Source organism: Phoca vitulina, unplaced genomic scaffold (assembly GCF_004348235.1).
Source record: "Phoca vitulina isolate PV1807 unplaced genomic scaffold, GSC_HSeal_1.0 scaffold36, whole genome shotgun sequence".
NCBI classification, from domain to species: Eukaryota; Metazoa; Chordata; class Mammalia; order Carnivora; family Phocidae; genus Phoca; species Phoca vitulina.
The window spans coordinates 15,077,987-15,097,162 of NW_022589739.1; the positions used below are offsets into that span (position 1 = coordinate 15,077,987).

At 53.1% G+C, this 19,176-nt stretch overlaps 2 protein-coding genes across 5 annotated transcripts in view; one reads left to right on the forward strand and one right to left on the reverse strand.

Annotated features, from left to right (window-relative positions):
• Nucleotides 1-962: 962 nt before the first annotated feature.
• TPBGL (trophoblast glycoprotein like) lies at nt 963-2,201 on the forward strand. The gene has a single exon (XM_032426982.1). It carries the CDS (start codon nt 1,001-1,003, stop codon nt 2,171-2,173), a length of 1,173 nt encoding a protein of 390 aa, XP_032282873.1. The 5' UTR covers nt 963-1,000; the 3' UTR covers nt 2,174-2,201.
• Nucleotides 2,202-12,752: 10,551 nt separating this feature from the next.
• The window catches only part of ARRB1 (arrestin beta 1), a 74,475-nt gene continuing 68,051 nt past the window's right edge, over nt 12,753-19,176 (reverse strand). For all 4 annotated transcript variants that reach the window (XM_032426908.1, XM_032426906.1, XM_032426907.1 and 1 more), the window contains one exon: nt 12,753-18,970. In XM_032426908.1, the coding sequence (XP_032282799.1) occupies nt 18,927-18,970 (44 nt within the window). In that variant the 3' untranslated portion in view covers nt 12,753-18,926. The remainder of the gene's footprint in view (nt 18,971-19,176) is intronic.

A 19,176-nucleotide genomic window follows, 5' to 3' on the forward strand; every position in this document is an offset into this window, starting at 1 on the left:
ACCACACCCACCAGGTCCTAGGGCCTAGGAGAGTGCTTGGGGGAGGAGTCCAGCCTGGTGGAGGAAATCAGATGGAACTCCCAGCAGAGCAGCCAGTGAGTTGGAGGGGAGAAGGGGGGAGAAAAGGAGGAGGGGGTTGGTGCTGCCTTCCCTGGGTGGGGGTAGGATGGGGTCGAGAAAACGCTGGTCCCACAGGACCTGCAAGAGTGGTGACCCAGCCAGGCCTAATGTAACTGGGGTTGCTGAGGGGGGAACCAGGGCTGGGGATTTTCCAGTCTCTCCTAGCACAGCCCTCTCCTTGGTCACACCGATCAGGAAGAGGCTGAAAGCTGAATAACTTTCTCAGCCCACCCCTCATCCTGGCCTGTGCTCGTAGGGGGAACCCTAAGGTCCTCCCCTCCCAATTCTTGCTCTGTGGTGCTGACCCACCTGCCAGCAATCCCCCGCCCGGCCCCGCCCCACACGTGCCATAGAGGGAGGAGGAAGGAACCAGCTGAAACGTGGGGGGTGGGAATGGGGGGAGATCAGGGAGAAGCAAGTCAGAGCCTGGGAGAGCCAAACTTCTCAGCAGCCCCGGAGCCGGAGAGGGGGGGAAGAGAAAGCGCAGCGGCCGAAAGCCCTGATTCTCGGTAGCCTCCCACCCCGCCTCTCGGCGAGGAGGGCGCGGAGACTCCGTTGGGGGAGGAGGAGGAGGCCGGGAGGGGGGAGACAAACCCTGCCCACTCGGCTCCGAGCCCGGAACGGCCGCGAGAGTCGGAGGCCGGCGCGCAGGGCGAGGAGGGCACGGGGGGCGGGGGGCTCTGCTCCCCGCCTGACCCCTCTCGCCCCAGCCAGGAAAGTGAAGGCTCCTCGGACTTTAGAGCCAGCGGACGGACCGACCGCGACCGCCAGCCGCTCCGCGTCAAGGACTTGCCCCACCCGCCCCCCTCCCCGCCCCCGAGGCGCTCCGAACTCACTGGTGAGCGCGGCGGCCGGGGCGCTGGATGCAGGGGCAGCTGCGATGGCCCCGCGCCCGGGACAGCCGGAGCAAAGGGGGCCGCTCCTGCCGGGGCTGCTGCTGGTGGCGGCGGCGCTGAGCCGGCCCGCCGCACCCTGTCCCTTCCAGTGCTACTGCTTCGGCGGCCCCAAGCTGCTGTTGCGCTGCGCGTCGGGCGCGGAGCTCCGGCAGCCGCCGCGGGACGTGCCGCCCGACGCGCGCAACCTCACCATCGTGGGCGCCAACCTGACCGTGCTGCGCGCCGCCGCCTTCGCCGGCGGGGACGCTGACGGGGAAGAGGAGGCGGCGGCGGGCGGCGTGCGCCTGCCGCTCCTGAGCGCGCTGCGCCTCACGCACAACAACATCGAGGTGGTGGAGGACGGCGCCTTCGACGGGCTGCCCAGCCTGACGGCGCTCGACCTGAGCCACAACCCGCTCCGCGCCCTGGGCGGCGGCGCCTTCCGCGGGCTGCCCGCGCTGCGCTCGCTGCAGCTCAACCACGCGCTGGCGCGAGGCGGCCCCACGCTGCTGGTCGCGCTGGACGCCGCGCTCGCCCAGCTGGACGAGCTGCGCCTCCTGGGCCTGGCGGGCAACGCGCTGAGCCGCCTGCCGCCCGCCGCGCTGCGCCTGCCGCTCCTGGAGCAGCTGGACGCGCGCCTCAACGCGCTATGGGGCCTGGGTCCCGAGGAGCTGCGCGCGCTCGAGCGCGATGGCGGCCTCCCCGCGCCGCGCTTGCTGCTCGCGGACAACCCCCTGCGCTGCGGCTGTGCCGCGCGCCCCCTGCTGGCCTGGCTGCGCAACGCCACGGAGCGCGTACCTGACGCGCGGCGCCTGCGCTGCGCCGCCCCGCGAGCGCTGCAGGACCGGCCTTTCCTGGACCTGGACGAGGCGCGGCTGCGCTGCGCCGACCGCGACGCCGACGGTCGCGGGGAAGAAGTGGAACTCGCCGGCCCGGAGCTGGAAGCCTCCTACGTCTTCTTTGGGCTGGTGCTGGCGCTCATCGGCCTCATCTTCCTCATGGTGCTCTACCTAAACCGCCGCGGCATCCAGCGCTGGATGCGCAACTTGCGCGAGGCCTGCCGGGACCAGATGGAGGGCTACCACTACCGTTATGAGCAGGACGCAGACCCGCGCCGCGCGCCCGCCCCGGCCGCCCCCGCCGGCTCCCGCGCCACTTCCCCGGGCTCGGGCCTCTGAGTGTTGCCCCTTGGGGGTTGACGGCTGTCCCTGCCAGCTGATGACTTTACTGGGATTGCCTGGCCCGAAGCCATGGGTATGAGACACCCGTGAGTTGGGGGCTTCGAGACTTGCCCCTGACCGGCCTGAGACCTTTGGATTATGGCATTCCCCTGCCCCCACCCGGAGGCCCCAAGCTGTACCCCCCTCCCCAACCTCTGAGAGCTCTCACCATCAAAGATCAAGAGACGCCCTCTTCTGATTCTAGAAACCCTACCTGCCCATCTCAGGCTCTGACACATCCCTCCTGAACCCTCAAAAGCACCCTCCCCCTTTCGAGACTTGGCCAGGAAACTTTGTCCTTCAATCCGAGAGCCCTAAGACTGCCTCCACCACCCTATGCTTTGAGGCCTGACCTCTCAGTGGGAAACGTCGCCCTAGACATCACTGACTCCCATCTCCAGCTTGGAGACCTCAACTCCCTTCCCAGGGCTCAGGGACCCTCTCATCCCGTTCTGGTCTCAGAAGCAGAGCACTCCTCTGAAGGCTTTTGTGAACTTTGAGCCTTTTTCTCACCCCGGAGCTCCGAGCCCTCCCATCCTGCAGACGCCCACTTCCCAGGGCCCTGAGGGTCGGGCACCCTCCTCCAATGTGGGGATGTATTTCATACTGCCCCCCACCCCAGCTCTGGCTCAGGCTCTTCCCTTCCTTGGCCCAGGCTTGGGGCTCAGCTCCATCTATCTCCCATCCCAGGGACAGTCACACCCTGTTATAGCCTTAGTATGGAACCGATCCTCAGCCTTTCTCACTGGGGCTCTGATCCCCCAATACTCAGTGCTTGTCCCTAATCTCAAGACGCTCAGCTCCTCACCCTGATCAGAATTTAATCCCCCTGCCCAAATCTTAGGCTCTCTATCCCCCCTACACCCATCGCTTGCACTCACTCTGTGAGGGTCCAGTGAGGAATCCATTCCTGGGGTGTGCCCACCCCCCCTTTCCTCCTAAGATGAGCTCTCCAGGCCTGCAAGACGGGTGCAGGTGCCAGCATGAGGGAGAGAACCCTAGGGGTTTAAAGTAGTTGGTTGGGCCTCAGAACCGGGGTCACCCATTCATCGTGGCCTCAGAGAGGGGCAGGGGAGGAGGCTCTGAAGGGCTGGGAGCTGCTGCCCACAAGCTCTTTCCCACCCATGTGACTCTTCTACCCTGGGGATCCCTTGCTGCCATGCCTCCCTCCTCCATGCCTTTTAGAAGAGGTGAGGGGCCTCATCTCTTGTCTCAGGCACAAGTTATCCTGTTTAAGGTCAGAGTGTCAGTGCCCTGCCTTCTGCATGATCCCAAAGCACAATTGGTGAGTGGGGAGGGGGCTGCCTCTCCCTGACTCCCATCCCTTAGGTCAGGCAGAATGGCTGGCCTGTGTGGCCTCTGCATACAGGAAGTGCCCCCGCCCCAACATATTGGCTTGAGGCCTGCCTTCCCACCCCCACCCAAGACATCTGGATCTCCCTTGGGCAGTTTTCTATAAAGTCTGCAATAATCTCGGAAACTCTATTCTTGGAAGTGGTGCCATGTCATTCCTGCTGACCTTGGGCATTGAAGGAGGTGGGAGGGGACACCTGGGAGGGTATTTTGGACCTCCCTGAGGTGAGGCAGTGACCTTTGGTGTCTTCTCCTGATGTATGGGAGAAGAAATAGACTCTGACTGCGTGTAGCAGGATTGAGGTGAGACACATGGAGGGACTTCCCACTGGGATTGCATCGCTCTCCAAACTAGCCTGCCTTTTATCCTCTGAGAGGAGGCTATCCATAGCCAGGGTGGAATCCTACACTTCTCTACATCCTTTTACCCTGTCATTCCTCATCACTGTGGTGGGGGTGGGGGCTGTGGGGGAGGTGCTGTTGGACTGGAAACATTAGCATCAGATGAGGCCATCAGGGAGGAAATCCAGCTACAGAGAATCAGAGGCAGTTAATTCAGGCAGAAAAGGAGGGATCGTTATTTGCCGCTTTGGTATCATCCCCCCTGATGAATTACGTGACACTCCCTTAATAACCTGTGTCATGCTATGCTGTCCTGGGGAGAGGACTAGGAACTGCACCTTGGGTACGTGAGAGGCTGAGAGAAGCAGCAGCCTAGAAGTGGTGGGGGGTGGATATGGATAAAATGACCCTTTGAGATACGTGGATCGAGGAGCCAGGTGGGTTCTGGGCCAGCAGGGCCATGGTAAGAGGCTTATCTCCTGCCTCAAGGTCCTCAGACTGGATTATTTCACATTCAGGTTCGCAGAGCCCTAGAACCACATGCAGAAGGCTCGACTTCTGGCATTTGGGAATCTTAGGGCCACATAATGCTAGAATTTGGGCCATTTAGACACTGAAAAGGACCTCGGAGATAAGGTGGGAAGCCTCCTAGGCCCTCTCAGCAAGGGGCACCCTCTCTCGATGAGGGGCTCACTCCCTCCCCTCCTGGAAGCATCCCTTTCATTGCCAGAGGAGTCGGCCTGGAACTCCCTGACGGCCCCAGCTATGCCTTGGGGCCAGGAGTGCACGTCACCCGGCACAGCTCCTCCCAGAGTTGGAGGTGGTGCAGGAGTATCTGTTCCCAGCAAATTCCCAGTCATTCCCTGTGGGAAGGGGTCAAATTCCCTTGAAGTGTTCCCATCTGTGGATGACCTTCAGAGGGCGCTCTCCCGGTTCTCCGGGACAAAATCCGTAACGGTATCTCTAACACAGGTTAGAGACCTGTGTCTCTAACAGGTCGCCTCTCCAGTTCCAACGACATGCCCTCATGATGTAGCCTAAGACTGCAGTAGGTCCTGGCAAATAAAATACGCTGTTAGCTGTGGGTCCGTTGTCAGCAAAAATCTTTGAGGGTTTTATATGAGGGCTGCTGCTAAGCTAAGTACCAAATCAGTAGTTGTCAAAAATCAACTAATTGAGTGCCTAGTGTAGGCCAGTTGATATTTAACCTTAGTGCCATTCACCAATTCCCATTAAATGTCATTTCTGGACTGCTGCCCTTCTTGCAGCCCATCAGTGGCCTTTGGCCTGATGGGACTATCAACAGGTCCCTCGGGCCCCCAGCCTTGCCTCCTCTGCAAATCCAGCCAGCCATTCAGCCTCTACTGAGTACAACTTTGCCAATTCTAGAGAAGCTAATGACCCAGGGAGAATCATATTTAATCATGATCTAGAGAAAAGAAGTCCCAGGAAACAGAGGTTAGAGTAAGGGCCCCTGACCCAGCCTAGAGAGACTTCTACTTAGAGGAAGTCCCATGTGAGTGGAGTTTTGAAAGATGAGTAGGATTTTGAAGAACAGAAGGATCAGCGGTATCCGCTCTGTGCAAAGCACTGGAGGCAGGAAGATCTTGATAGTCTGAGAATGGGAGAAGACCACCAATGGCTGGGGTTGGGTACGCGGATGTGTGTGTGAGATGATCTGTGCTCCCCACGTCCTTCACTGGGAGGCTCTAGGGGGACCTCTGCCCTTCGAGGAGAACTCAGGGAAGTGGAGAGGTGGGATATGGGAAGCAGGAGAGCCGCCCAGTGCCTCTTACTTGTTGCTTCCTTCTGTCCATCCTTTTTGTGCCAGACCTCATGCTGGGCACTGAAGACAGAGATCGAAATCAGACAAAGCCATGCCCATGGGAGCCCAGATGGGAGGGGGACAAGGGCGGTGGCCACTATAGGAGCCCAGAAGAGAAAGGAAGGGGTGACATGGAGGGGTCTGGCTGGCCCTGCCCTGATTCCCTCATACCCTGATACCTCCCACCACTCCAGGTGCTCTTAGCAGCGCCCAAGCCTCTCTGAATGACCAGCCTCCCCTCTACTCCTGATGCTGCTGAAGTCTGAGGTGGGCAGGGGGTGCAAGGGCCAAGTGCCAGGGGGGAAGAACTCCATTTGGGATGTCCCCTTAAAGAGCAGCAGAGGGAGAGAAAAGGTGTGTAACTGTCAGAAATGTGACAGACATAAAACTGCACACTTTGAGAAACATGTCAGACTTCGCAGGGTTTGTGGCCCTGTAAAAGCTGAGCTTCCCTCTCTCCTTGAGAAGCCTTTTACTTCTGCAGCCCCTTTCCTCCCCACGCCGCTCAGGTCCGGTGTGGGAACTGGTAAGGGCCCAGCTGGAGTCCAGAGGACCTGGTTTCAGTCTGAGCTTCCCATGACTTGCCACGCCATTTGGTCCGCAGTCAGAAATACTGGTTGAGCCCCTACTGTGTGCTGGGTGCTGGGGATGCAGCAAGTGAACATGGCAGAGTCAGTTCCTAACTTCCTGGCCCAGGCCAGGGTGTCCGTGGACACCCCAGGCCCCCCTCTGATTCCAGGCTCCTTTTGTCCAGGCTGGGGCTGGACTTGTGACCTCCAGAGGGACTGCCTGCTCTCACTGAAGTTCATCTCCTTCTTCATTAAGTCTCTGGCAGACTCACGGCCCTAATTTATGGACATGGCCTCTGCCAGACTGGGAGAAGTGACGGGGCAGTTAATATTTCTGTGGTAATGTGCCTGGCAGCCTTTGGAGTCCCCTCCTCCACCCCTCCCACCCCTCCCTCACCACCACCCCTCCTCCCTCAGTGCTGCCTCAAGCCAATTCGCCTGGGGCTGGCTCGTCCCTTGCAGACCACCCCAACTAACTCTTCATAGTACGGATATTTAACCTAGTACGGATGGGGAAATTGAGGCCCAGGGAGTGCAGGAGCCCATCCAGAATCAGAGCAGATCCAGAACCCAGGATGTCCCCGGGGCCATCCCTGTCCTGCTCTGGGTCTGAGTAGCTGGCAGGGCTGTCCTATCTCCTCACCCTGTATCTCCATCCCTCTGGTCATTGCCTCCTGCAGCCAGACCCATACCTATGGTGGCCTAGAGATGGGGGGGCAGTGGGAGGGGGGAGCCAAGAACCAAGGGGTGCAGAGGACTTTTCTGCCTCCATCAGCAGCTTCCAGCAGGCCTCGGAAACCTGCCTCAACCTCTTGCGGGCAGAAACCCTGCCGGGCATCCATCCCTGGGGAAGGGGCATCTCAATCCCTCCCTGAAAGGAGAGAGGGGTTTGCTATAACCCCAAGCTCTGTGGTCCCCGGATATAAAACTCCTCCTTCCTGAGCCTCTACTTTCTGCTGAGCACCTGATGAGATGGACCAGATCCTGGAGCTGTCCTCAGTAAAGATGAAGTCACTGTAATAATGGAAACACATGGGGCACCTAAATAAGGGGACCAACCAAACCAGGAAACTTTGGGGAGTGAGGAAGACCACTATTAAGAATTAAATCGGGACAAGAATAATTTAGGACTGTACCAGGCTGGTGGGCCTTGGACTCCAGTGACTTTTGACAAGACTGGAGAGGAAAAGAAAAAGTGCTAGACTGCTAGACTAGCTAGTCTACCAACACTAATAATAATACACTCCCAATCCTTGACCTTATCCTCGAGCCATGCTAAACACATACTTGAACACCATTCTCCAGCTACACTGAACTACTTCGATTTTAGTAACTGAGCCCAGTGATTCCAGGCCCCGTATTTTGCTCACGTAGTACTCTCTGCCTGAGATGCCTTCCCTATGCAGAGAGCATCAGGACAGCTTGAGTCCCCTCTGCTGTCCTAACCTCACCTCTCCTTCCCATCACTGTACCCCCCAGACCTTTATTTGTATAGATTGGTTTTCTGGCCCGTTGTCCACACCAGATCAGAAGTTCCCTTCAGAGGCCGGGTCCAGTGTCCTTTTGGGTGATCCCCAGTCCTGGGGCACAGAAGATTTATGAGCACTGTCCCTGCCCCGCAGAGATCCACAGCACCAGGGAAGAAACATCACACAGGGCTCATGGCCTCCTTCTGCTGCACTCAGATGCCCACTCCCTTTGATTCCCATAACCTCCCACCTCACTGAACTGAGGTTGTGGTTATATAAGATGCCTGCATGGCCAGCACCTTGTTACTATTTGATAAAGTGAGAAAACGGAAAGAAAAGGCAGCTATAGAATATGTTATTGTGTACAACATAATTTAGCCTTAGCTTCTCAGCTTTGGCTTTTTAGTACAGTTACAACTTTCTGACCCTCCATTTGGAATACTTGTCTAGGATCCTATCTGGGTAACGTGGGACCCTGGCTCAGCCTGTCACAGGTCTTGGTTCCTTTACCCAGAGAGCTGCAGCGACTTCTGTTGGCCAATTTGTGTCGGAGCGGAACCAGTTTTAATTTTTCTTGCATACATGCGCCATCTGCTGGTGAGCATGGGAAAGTTCCTTCTTTCATTTAGTCACAATCTGTTCAACAAGTATTTTATAAAGTGCCTACCATGTGCTAAGCACTGTGCTAGGAAGAACCTGGGGGTTGTTCTAGGCTCTTTATATATATTAACCCATTTTAGGCTGATGACAATTCTACAAAGTAGTTATTATTCCTACTTAGAAATGAAGAAGTCAAGGCACATAAATGTGAATGATTTGCTCAAGGTCACACTAAGAGGCCAAATTGGGTGTAGAACCCAGAGCCCACGTGCTTATACCATAAATAAGCAAGACACTTCTTATGAGGGAAATAAACAGAGGTCTCTGTTTATTTCCCTCATAAGAAGAGATGGGGAAGGATGTCTTTGACCAGGGTAGTCAGGCAGACCCATCTGAGAAAGTGGCTTACCCTGAAGGATGGGAAGCTCTGTAGGATCTATCAGTCCAAGCAGAAGAAACAGTGGTTGCAAAGGTGCTGAGACTGAATATTCAAATATCAGATGGGAGATCAGTTCTGGCCAATGTCCATAGCCTCCCCTCGCCTGCCTAACTCCTTCTCAGCCTTCAAAACTCAGTTGAAGCAATTCCTCCTCTAAGAAGCCTGCCTTATTCCCCATCTCACTCGCCCCAGTTAAACATGATGACCCCTCCTTAGTGGTCTCATGGCATGCCATGAGGACATGTCAACCCCATCTCCAGTATCCCTCAACAGCAATTCCAAACCTTTGTTGTCATGCCTTATCCTCCTGTGAATCTGTGAGCTCCTTAAAGGGATTATCTTATTTATCTTTGTGTCTTCAGGGTCCAGCATAAACTCCAGCAAAGGGCACGTGCCCAGTAAATATCGTTTGTAGTCTGTGATATAAATTGTTTACTTTCTTTTTTGCCTTTTTTTTTTTTTTGCTTTTTTATTGAGATACATATTTGCATAAAGTAAAATCCACTCTTTTGGGCTTACAGTTGATTTTGACAATCAAGATATGGAACAGTTCCATCACCCCCCAAAATCCCTCCTGTAGTCCCTTTTAGCCAACCCTCCCTCAACCCCAGCCACTGGCAACGAGTGGTCTGTTTTCTGTCCTCATAGTTTTGCCTTTTCCAGATGTCATATAAATAGAATCATACATTTTTGTCCTTTGACAAGTCTGTCTTCCTTCACTTAGCGTAACGTATTTAGGATTCATGTTTTTGTGGATATCGCTAGTTTTTCATTTTTATTGCGGAGTAGGATTCCATGGTATGGCTGTACAATAGTTAGTCCGTTCACTCTAGCTGAAGGACATTTGGGTTGTTTCCAGTTTTTTACAATAAAATTTTTTTACAAATAAATAAATTTTATAATAAATTAATGTTCACATACAGGTTTTTGTGAGAACATAACTTTTCATTTCTTTGGGGAGTAGAACTGCTAAGTCTTATGTAAGTATGTTTAAATCTATAGGAAACTGTCAGACTGTTCTCCAAAGTGTCCATACACTTCGCATTCCCACCAGTAGTGTTGAGTGTTCCAGTCTCCACATCCTCACCAGCACTATTTATTGAAAAGACAATTGGATTGCCTTTGCACCTTTTTGGAAAATCAATTGCAATATATATGCAGGTCTGTTTCTTGATTCTGGATTCTGTCCCATCTAAGGTAGATGTCTATTCTTTCACCCCTACGACACTGTCTTGATTACTGTAGCTTCATGATAATTCCTGAGATTAGGTACTGGAGAATTCCAACTTTGTTTTTCCTTTTAAAAATTGCTTGGCTCTTCTAGTTCCTTTACCTCCCCATATAAATTTTAGAATCAGCTTGTCTATATCTGCAAAAAGACAATCCTGAAGGGATCTTGATTCAGATTGCACTGAATCTAAAGTCAGTTTGGAGAGAACTGATATCTTAACAGTATTGAACCTTCCAATCCATGAACATGGTAAATGTCTCAATTTGTTTAGGTCTTCTTTGATTTCTTTCACCAGTATTTTGTGCTTTAGAGATGTGCATAGAGATTATGCACATATTTTGTTATATTTATACCTAAGTATTTCCATTTCAGTGCTGTTGTAAATGGTGTTATCTTTTTATTTGGCATTGTCTTTTTAATTTCAATTTCCAATTGTGTGATGTTACTATCCAGAAGTACAGTTGATTTTTGTGTATTGATCATGTATCCTGCAACCTATGTAGACTCACTCATTAGTTCTAGTACCTTTTTGGGGTAGATTTCTTGGGATTTTCTATGTAAATAATCATGTTTTCTGTGAATAGAGCCATTTTATTTCTTTGTTTACAATCAGTAGGTCTTTTATATCTTTTTCTTGCCTCATTGTACCGGCAAGGACCTTTAGTAGGATGTTAAATAGGAGTGGTGGGAACAATCATCCTTACCTTGTTCCCAATCTTAGAAGAAAATCATTCACCACTACCACACCATTTCACCATTAAGTACTGTGTTAGTTATAGGTTTTTTGTAGATGCCCTTTATTAGATTAAGGAAGTTCACTAAGGCTTTGGGTTGTTTTTTATTTTTAGATCAAGAATGGATATTGCATTTTGTCAAATGCCACTTCTGCACCTATCAAAATAATTTAGCAGCATCCCATAAATTTACTTATTTTTGTTTTCATTTTTATTTAATTCAGAATATTTTCTAATTTTCCATGTGGTTTTCTCTTTATTTACGAGGTTGCTTAATTTCCGAGTATTTGTACATTTTCCAGATACTTTTCTATTATTAATTTCTAGTTTAAATCTGTTATGGTCTGAAAACATTTTTTTTATTAAATTCTTTTAAATTTGTTAAGGTATTTTTCAGGCCCAGAAAATGGTTTTTCTTGGTGAATGTTCCATGTGCACTTGAAAGTGATGCACATTTTATTATTTTGAGGTGAAATATTTTATTAATATCAATTAAGTCAATTGATAATGTTGTTCAGGTCTCCTCTATCCTTACTAATTTTCTGTCTTCTTGCTCTACTGATCGCTGAGAGAGGAGTGTTGTGGATTTGTATATTTCTCCATTCAGTTCTATCAGGTTTTGATTCAAAAACAAATACTTCTCCCACATTTATGGTCCTGTTTAGATGGCAGGGCACTCCTTCTCAATTGTGGTATCCAGGCCAATATGATTATTTTTATTTTTTGGATGAGAAGATTGAGGAAGAGCTGGTGATTTGCCTATTTGGTCTCAGATCTAATCCCCTGAACTTCTGCTCTGTATTACAGGGCACCGACCATGGCAAACCACATTTCCCAAGATTCCTTGAAAATCAGCTTTTAATTAGATTGTTCCAAGAGTAGGCATGGGCATGAAGTTAGGGGGCAGGAAGAGAGGAGTAGTTTTTCTCACACTCTGCTTTGGGTAGCATCCCCAGCAACAGACACGTTTCTCCTGTGGTCTGAATTCCTCAGATACCTTCTTCAATGTCCCTAGTTCCTCAGGTCTGTCACTCCTCATCCTGTCCTTCCACCTTACAGGTGGTAGTGGTTTCCAGTTACACCTAATCTCTGGGTTGCCTCACATCCCTTGCCTCACTTGCCCTTTTAACTCTTGCAACATTATAACCAGTTTCATCAGTAAAATCCCTGCTACTGAAATATGGGAAGAGGCTTTTTCTCTGGACTCAGACTGATACAGACCACATGGGAAGGCAGAATGAGAGCCCTTAGCTGAAGCCTCCTGATTCAAATGTCAGTGTCTTCCCACTACCCTTCTCTGGCCTAAAGGAGCATCAGAGGAAAGAGACCACCTTCTGGCCCACCAGGAGGGCAATGCTTTGATCTAAGTTACACATTATTTTGGAGGAATGTAAAAACAAATTCTTTTTCCTACATAATCAATTTTTTTTGAGAAAGCCATCTCACATTCATTGGCATCCCCCTTTTGTGTTAATGCAGCCCATTATCATTTAGAACTTTGAATCTGCCTCACATACATCCCCACTCTTCCCATGTGTTCTTCTGGAACAGGCATTGGGTAAGTCATGGCAAAGTGAAGTGACTTCAGGGAGATCCAGCAGAACAGGAGATGAGAACTGAATAAGACCCAGGGCTGAGACCGGGGCAGGATTCCAGCTGGAGTGGTTGGTGGTGCCAAAGGGAAGATGGGATGGCTTTAACCTGAGAAGCAAACCAGGGGTCCTGGGATCCAGTGATGTCTGGGAGGTTTGGCAACTTCCCCAAGGCCAGAAGACTGGTACATGGGGAGGGGGGGCTTTTTGACAGTTTCCAGAAAGAGGTGCAGAAACCAGGTTGGAGGTGGGGCCACAGAGAAGGGAAGACAACACCTGACCCAGCCCCAGGTCCTGTCCAATATTCTGAGGCAGTAGGGCAGGATTTGCTGATCTAGGTCCTGCCATGAGCTAATGAGACAGAAATGAATGCACATCCAGCATCTGTCACAAAAGACCTTTAATGGTCTCCTATTTATGGTTCTCTTGTTCATTTGTCCTGTTAGAGTTGAATAAACTGTAATAACTTATCTGACATAATAAGGAATGCCACAGTACAACAGATAAACCTGGCAGGTGGCCCAGGAAAGAGGGTGTCACAAAATAATCACTTAACAGAAGGGCTACAGACCTGGAGACCTGTCCCAGCCACCTGTCACTCCCTGCGTCCAGGATCCACAGTCACTGTGCCAGGCTGAATGCTGGCTCCCATTGGGTAGGAAGAGGCAGGTCTCCCATAGCGTCTGTGGCTAGACCTTAACACTGAGCAGAGATGCCCCGGAAAGATGGCACATCCCATACTCATTCCCCCAAGTGCTCTGCTGATCTGCAGTGCAGGCCATGACCACACCCCAAGTTTGTGCGGCTCCCATCTCTGATAGGACACTACCTATCATACCCCCCCCATGACCTCTCCTTGCAGTAAGCTGTGAGGTGGGCAGAGTCTGGCACAAGCCCCATCTTACACATGGGGAAACAGGTCAGTGGGGTTCCCAAAGGCATACTCGGACTGAACACAGAACACTTTCTCCCATGCCACATGGTCTGCTGTGCCCTGAGCCTCACATTTTCACCTAGAATGCCCTCAGTGGGGGGCCCAGGCAGGATTCTGTGTCAAGGGCTGGTCCAGGTCTCACCAATGTGCCACCCCTCAGTCAGCCTGGTGGGGGACCCAGCCGGAGGAGCAGGTTGGCGGAGACTGTGGGAGACTGTGGGTGGAGGACCAGCATCTCTTCAGGGATCTTCCTGTTGTCCACACACTAGCTTGTCCACAGATGTGGGAGTGGGAGCCTATTAGAATTGCTCAAGGGAAACTGGCTGCTTTAAAGGTCTCTGGAGGGACCATGTCCTCACGGAGGGACTTCTATCATAACATCCTCCCTCAACATTTTTGTAAGAACCTGGATGTCCATCCATCTGGCTGTATGTAAAGAGGAACCTAAGTCTAGTTCCTCCTTCTCCCATCACGTGTCCCATAGGCCTGAATCAGGGAAGTGGGGTGCAGACACAAGTCCTGGGGTGGGGGCTGGGCCTATTTCCTTGCTCCACCATCCCCCACCCTGCATGGGCTGATATCAAGGTAAGACCAATCCTCACTGAGCACCAGGCCCCTGCCCAAATCAAACCCAGGCCAGAGCTTCAGGGTGGGTGAGCTACAAAACTGTCAAATGTGTACATGTGTGTGTGCATGTGTATGTAAGCAAATGCTTGGGCCTGGGTCTGCAGCCCAAGTTCCAATACAAAGCCACTTTGTACTGGAATGCTAAAGCCATTCCAACATGAAAAGCAAGAAGAGAACCTGTGCTTGCTGGTTGAAGATCAAACCTCAGAACGGTGGTTTGAAGAAGCTTTTCTTCAAAAGTTTGAAGGTGGAACCTCAAGAGGCAAGACAGATAAAAGCAGAGTTGTCCTGGTGGAAGTGGGGATGGGGGAGAGCTGGAGACCTAGCCTTTGCCTCCACCCCCATTGTCCCACCTTAGCAGCCCCTGGTGAAGCTCTGTGAAACCCAGGGGTTCCACAGCACCTGGTTTGAAAACCGCTGCTTCAGAGTGTCTATGGGTCATGGTCCTGGGGACCTGTGCTTTGATTTCCCTTTCAGAGTGAAGAGTTGGGAGAGAGTGCTAGAGGGGTGCTCCCCCTTTGATGGGCCTCTCATTGAAGCCACTGTGCAGGGACTCTGCAGGGGAGTGGACGAGGTGGGGACCCTGCCCCACAGGTAGGCCATTTCAGTCCTGGAGGGAGGACAGAAGCGATGGACCTGCGTGGACGAGGATGGCAAAATGCCATCAGACTGCTCAACGCAGGCTTGTGCGTGAGGGTCAGGAGAGTCTGTTTTGGTCCTTGTTGACTTTAAAAAGAGAAAAACATCAGAACAGACATAGGCCTGTGCCTGTGAGACCAAGATTGGGGCCAACGCCTTCCTCGGGGATGGCTGAATGTCCAGTCCCCAGTCACTGGTAGGAGAGGCTGCCTTTGTGGGGCGCTGGAACCATGGGGAACGAACGGGTCAGCTCTCAGGGGAACGGGCCTGGGTTGCCCCTGGGTCCAAATCCCTTCCAAGTATCACCAAGGAGCATTGGCGGCTGTGCCAATCCTGGAGGGGCCTTCTATTTCAAAGGGCAATTGCTAGTCTACCTCACCCGTGGGGTTCTTTGATGGAATAGTGGCTCAGCCCTCCCGGGGCCTGGAGGTGGGTGGCTCTCCGTAATCTGGGATCAGAGCCACGGGGGGATGGGGGCAGCTAGCAGCAGCCAAGGAGCCCTGAATGCAATGGCCCCCATTCCTTCCCCTTAGAACTTTCACCTGACCAGGAGCTTCTTGGCCTCTGTGGAATCTGAAAGACGGGAGATGGGGGTGGCACCAGGGCTGGGAGGGTCCAGGATGCCCCCCAGCCCAATCACTGGCAATATCCATGGTGTGTCTCTCTGTCATGATCTCTGGGACCACTCACTATCTGTGGGCAAGGCATTCCTAAGCAGTGTCCACATTTTCAAAGCCAAACGGACTACATCTCCTCCTGGCTGACGTCTGCCTAAGTGAGAAGGGGGCAAGAGATGAAGACTGGTGGGAGGAGGACGCAGCCTGCAGTGATCTTCCTGTGTGACCCTGGGCTACTGCTTGAGCAGCCATCTGCAACTTACAGAGCTGACTTACATCTCATCTGGGCTTCAGATTCCTTGAGTCAGGTGGGGAAGAGATTACGGTCTCATTTTCTAGTTAGGGAAACTGAGCCCAAGAGGTTGAGTGACTTGCTCACTTAAGGCTACTCAGCTGGTTGGTGACAACTGGGCTGGAGACACTGTGCTTCCAGCCCAGCATGCTTTCCATGGCACCATGTGGGAACCAGCTTGTCAGCAACAAGCCAAGCAGCTGAAGCAACACCCCCGCAACCCAGTGTGCCCACCCTCGCCGTCTGTGCTTTGAGGCTGAGGCAGCCCATGGAGTCCGACCGAATAACTCAGCCCTTCTCTTCACGGGACTTCACCATTCTCATGGTTGGAAAGCTGAGGAAGCCCAGCTGGCCTCTGCCTGTAGGTTTTCACCCAGCGCCATGCTTCTCCCACCTGCCCAGACCGATCTCTCTAGGCCACCCACATGGGCCACTGGAAGGTACCAGTGCGGAGCTGTGGGGTCAGCACAGAGCCAACACTGTGGACTGGTGCCTGGGGCCCGGTGGGGCTCCTTCATCCCCAATTTCACTCCAATTTCATTCCCCAGTCTCACCTGGCTCCAGGCAGGCTGACTCCAGATGGAGAGGGGCCCTGCACAGGAGGACTGGGTCATGGTTGGGGGGCTGCCAGTGGAGTGGGGTCTGGAGCCAACCGGAAGCTTTGAAAGAAGATCTGGGTCTTTCTCTCAGGAAGAGGCCCAAGGAAACACTGGCCTGTGCTGCACTGGCTGGGGCAAGTGGGGCTGAACTCCAGCCTGTGCGCCATTCTCAAAGCTGTGCCTTCTAACATGGACTGAACCCACCTGGAAGGGGCACTGTTTCTACTTCACATCAAGGCACTATATGGACTAGCAGGAGCCAAGGAGCCCTGAATGCAATGGTCCCCATTCCTTCCCCCTAGAACTTTCACCTGACCAGGAGCTTCCTGGGGACAGGGGCTGCCCTTCTGGAGCCCTGGGCCCAAAGAGCAAAAGTCTAGATGGGGCTATGATACTTCCTGCAGCTGGAGAAATTTCAGTCAAACACTGGGATAAACCCAAAAGGGTGAGTGTGGTGTTGAGGTGAAGAAGCCAGAAACCAGGCTGACAAATCTTTTGTGTACACAGGTGAGGGATTGAGGAAGAAGCTGGTCTGTAGGGGAGTGATCCCCCAAATCCTAAAGGGTCTCATACCAGCCTTAAATGTTCCAGAGGAAGACACTGGAGGGCATATGCTTGGCATGTGTTCCAGCCCTTCGTCAACTCTTCAGCTGTCCAATGAGGTGTGAACTGCCAGCAAGCTCTGGTAGGGGCTGGATGCCCGGGGCACCCACAGCTAGGACCCCAGAGCTGGCCAGGAAAGTATGGCTGCCACAAGCTGACTTGGGCCTGACATGGGGCAGTGCTCCCTAGAATTGCAGCTTCATGAGATTCAGAAGGGGAAGGGCTGGGGTGCAGTGCCAGGCTTGTGAACTAGGTACTCTCGCCATGGATAATGGTTACCCAGCCCACCCCAGGAGGGGCTGGACTGAAAAGGGTGGAGTCCCCATAATATTTTGTTGTCTCCTTTTTCAGGCAAGTATGAGACAGAGATAAAAGGGAGCAGGGATGGAGGAGAGATCCACTTGCCCTGCTAAGCAATATATTTGCTTGGGTATAAGGTGAATCTTAGGGGGTCTGCCTCCACAGGGAGCTGTGAGGTACCCAAAGCCCTGTCATAGCAAATCCAAACTTGGTCTTCTAGAATACTCTAGCCCTATGGTCAAGCAGCTCATGCTAGCTATGGCCACAGCTTGACATCAGATGACCCTCCAGCGGCCCAAGAAGGTCCTGGGAAGGGGTGGGTTAGGAGCTCTCCATGGCCTTGCTACCTCTGGGGCTCGGTGAATCACCTCTGGAGGCAGACAGACCAGAGTCAATGGTCTGGATCTGGCTCCACCCGTCATACCAGAAGCTCTAAGGTTTACAAGTTCTTGGAGGCCAGAGCTGGGAGGTCCCTTTGTGATCATCTGGTCAAACCCTTTGGTCTTCTAGGTGAAGAACTGAGGCCCAGAGAGAGAAAGGAACTTGCCTAAGGTCATACAGTAAGTGGGCATCAAAGGCCAGACAAGAACGAATACCTTTTATCACTTTCTACCTCATCATCTGTCTGCCCCGTTGCCTAAAAATGCCCCAGGTCCCAATCACACCAACACCAGCCAGTGGGTACTGGGCATCCATGACACTGGGAGCTACTGGGGGGTCATTAACTCCCCAAGGAAATGAAGGGTTCCTTGCTACCCAGCAGCCCCCTTCCTTTTAGGGGAGGGCATCTTGATGGGCCATGCCACCTCCTGGGGCAGGAGGCCCTTTGACTGTGGGCATGGCGGCCTCGAGCATGCTCTCCCAGCCTGCAGGGCCAGCCCAGCTCAGCCCTGGAGAACTGTGAGGGGAGGTAGTAGGGTAGCGTTGTCCCCAGCCCCATCTGGACCTCCAGCCTGACTTCTCAGGGGACCACTGATTGCTGTTAAGTCTGCAGAGGAGGGAATAGAGCAGATGCTCATCTTCTTGCCCCCAAACCCCATCTCTCAGAGTCACCCTTCAGGAACCCCTCCCCACCCAGGAGCTTGGGCTCACTATGCAGCCGGTTGGCGCTTTGTGAAGACCCTGCCCTTCTCTCTCTGTGCATGTGTATAGAGAGGACACACACATTAGATACAAGGTAGCTAGGATGTTACATCCTGATAGGACTGAATCAGACTTGGGCTTGTTCCCACAGCTTGCCTTAGACTGGGTAACTGCTGGTAAGAATGTCAGTCCAGTGGCTTTTCTCTACTCCTGGGGTCTGTGAACCTTCACCAATGTCACTGTCAGACACAGAGGGACACAGGATGGGGACGGAGGGGTGGAAGGGGAGAGGTGTTTGGTGGGTCCGGAGCACAAAAAGGTACTGAGAATCTATCCACAGGTGTGCCCCTCCCGGCCAGAAGAGGGTGGCCCTCAGTGCGGTGATCTTTTAGCTGCCAGAGCTATGCCAGCCACCTGGGGCCGCGGGCACCCTCTCATGTGTCTTGAGCCCTCTGCCCCACCCTCCCCGTTCTGCTCCCCATCCCAAGTCAAATCCCAAGGCCAGAGCCCAGATGGCCTTTCTGGGGGTCAGCAGGAAAAGAGAAGGGGCTGGAGGGGTGACCCGTGAGAGGGGTAAGAGGGAGAAGGTGATCCCTGGGGCCCTGTTGGCATGGCGATGTGGGGCCAACCCTGAGGCCAGAGGTTCACCACCGTGACCTGGAAGACCACTGGGTGCCCCCTGGTAGGAACTAGAAGAACAAGGGGGAGGGGGAACGAGGGCAGGAAGAAGACAAATAAGCATCCTAGTGCATGAGCGCGGCCCTGGAGCTGCCCGGGGGGAGGGCTGGCCCCAGTCTATCTGTCGTTGAGCTGTGGCGAGCCAGTACCATCCTCCTCCTCCTCCTTGTCATCCTTCATGCCTTTCAGTCTCTGGCGGGCAAAGTCCTCAAACACGATGTCGTCATCGCTGGTGGGAAAGACAAGGAAAACGGGGTGTGTTTGCCAGGCAGGGAGAGCAGGCTGATCCAGAGGGTCAGATGGGACTCAGAGGCCGGCCCCCGGGGTTGACCATGGGCAGAAAGGCCTGCCAGGCTGGCACATCTAGATGCCCTTCGGTGACAGTGGGACTGGTCACATCCGGACTCCAGCTAGTTGTGGAAATACCAGAGGGAT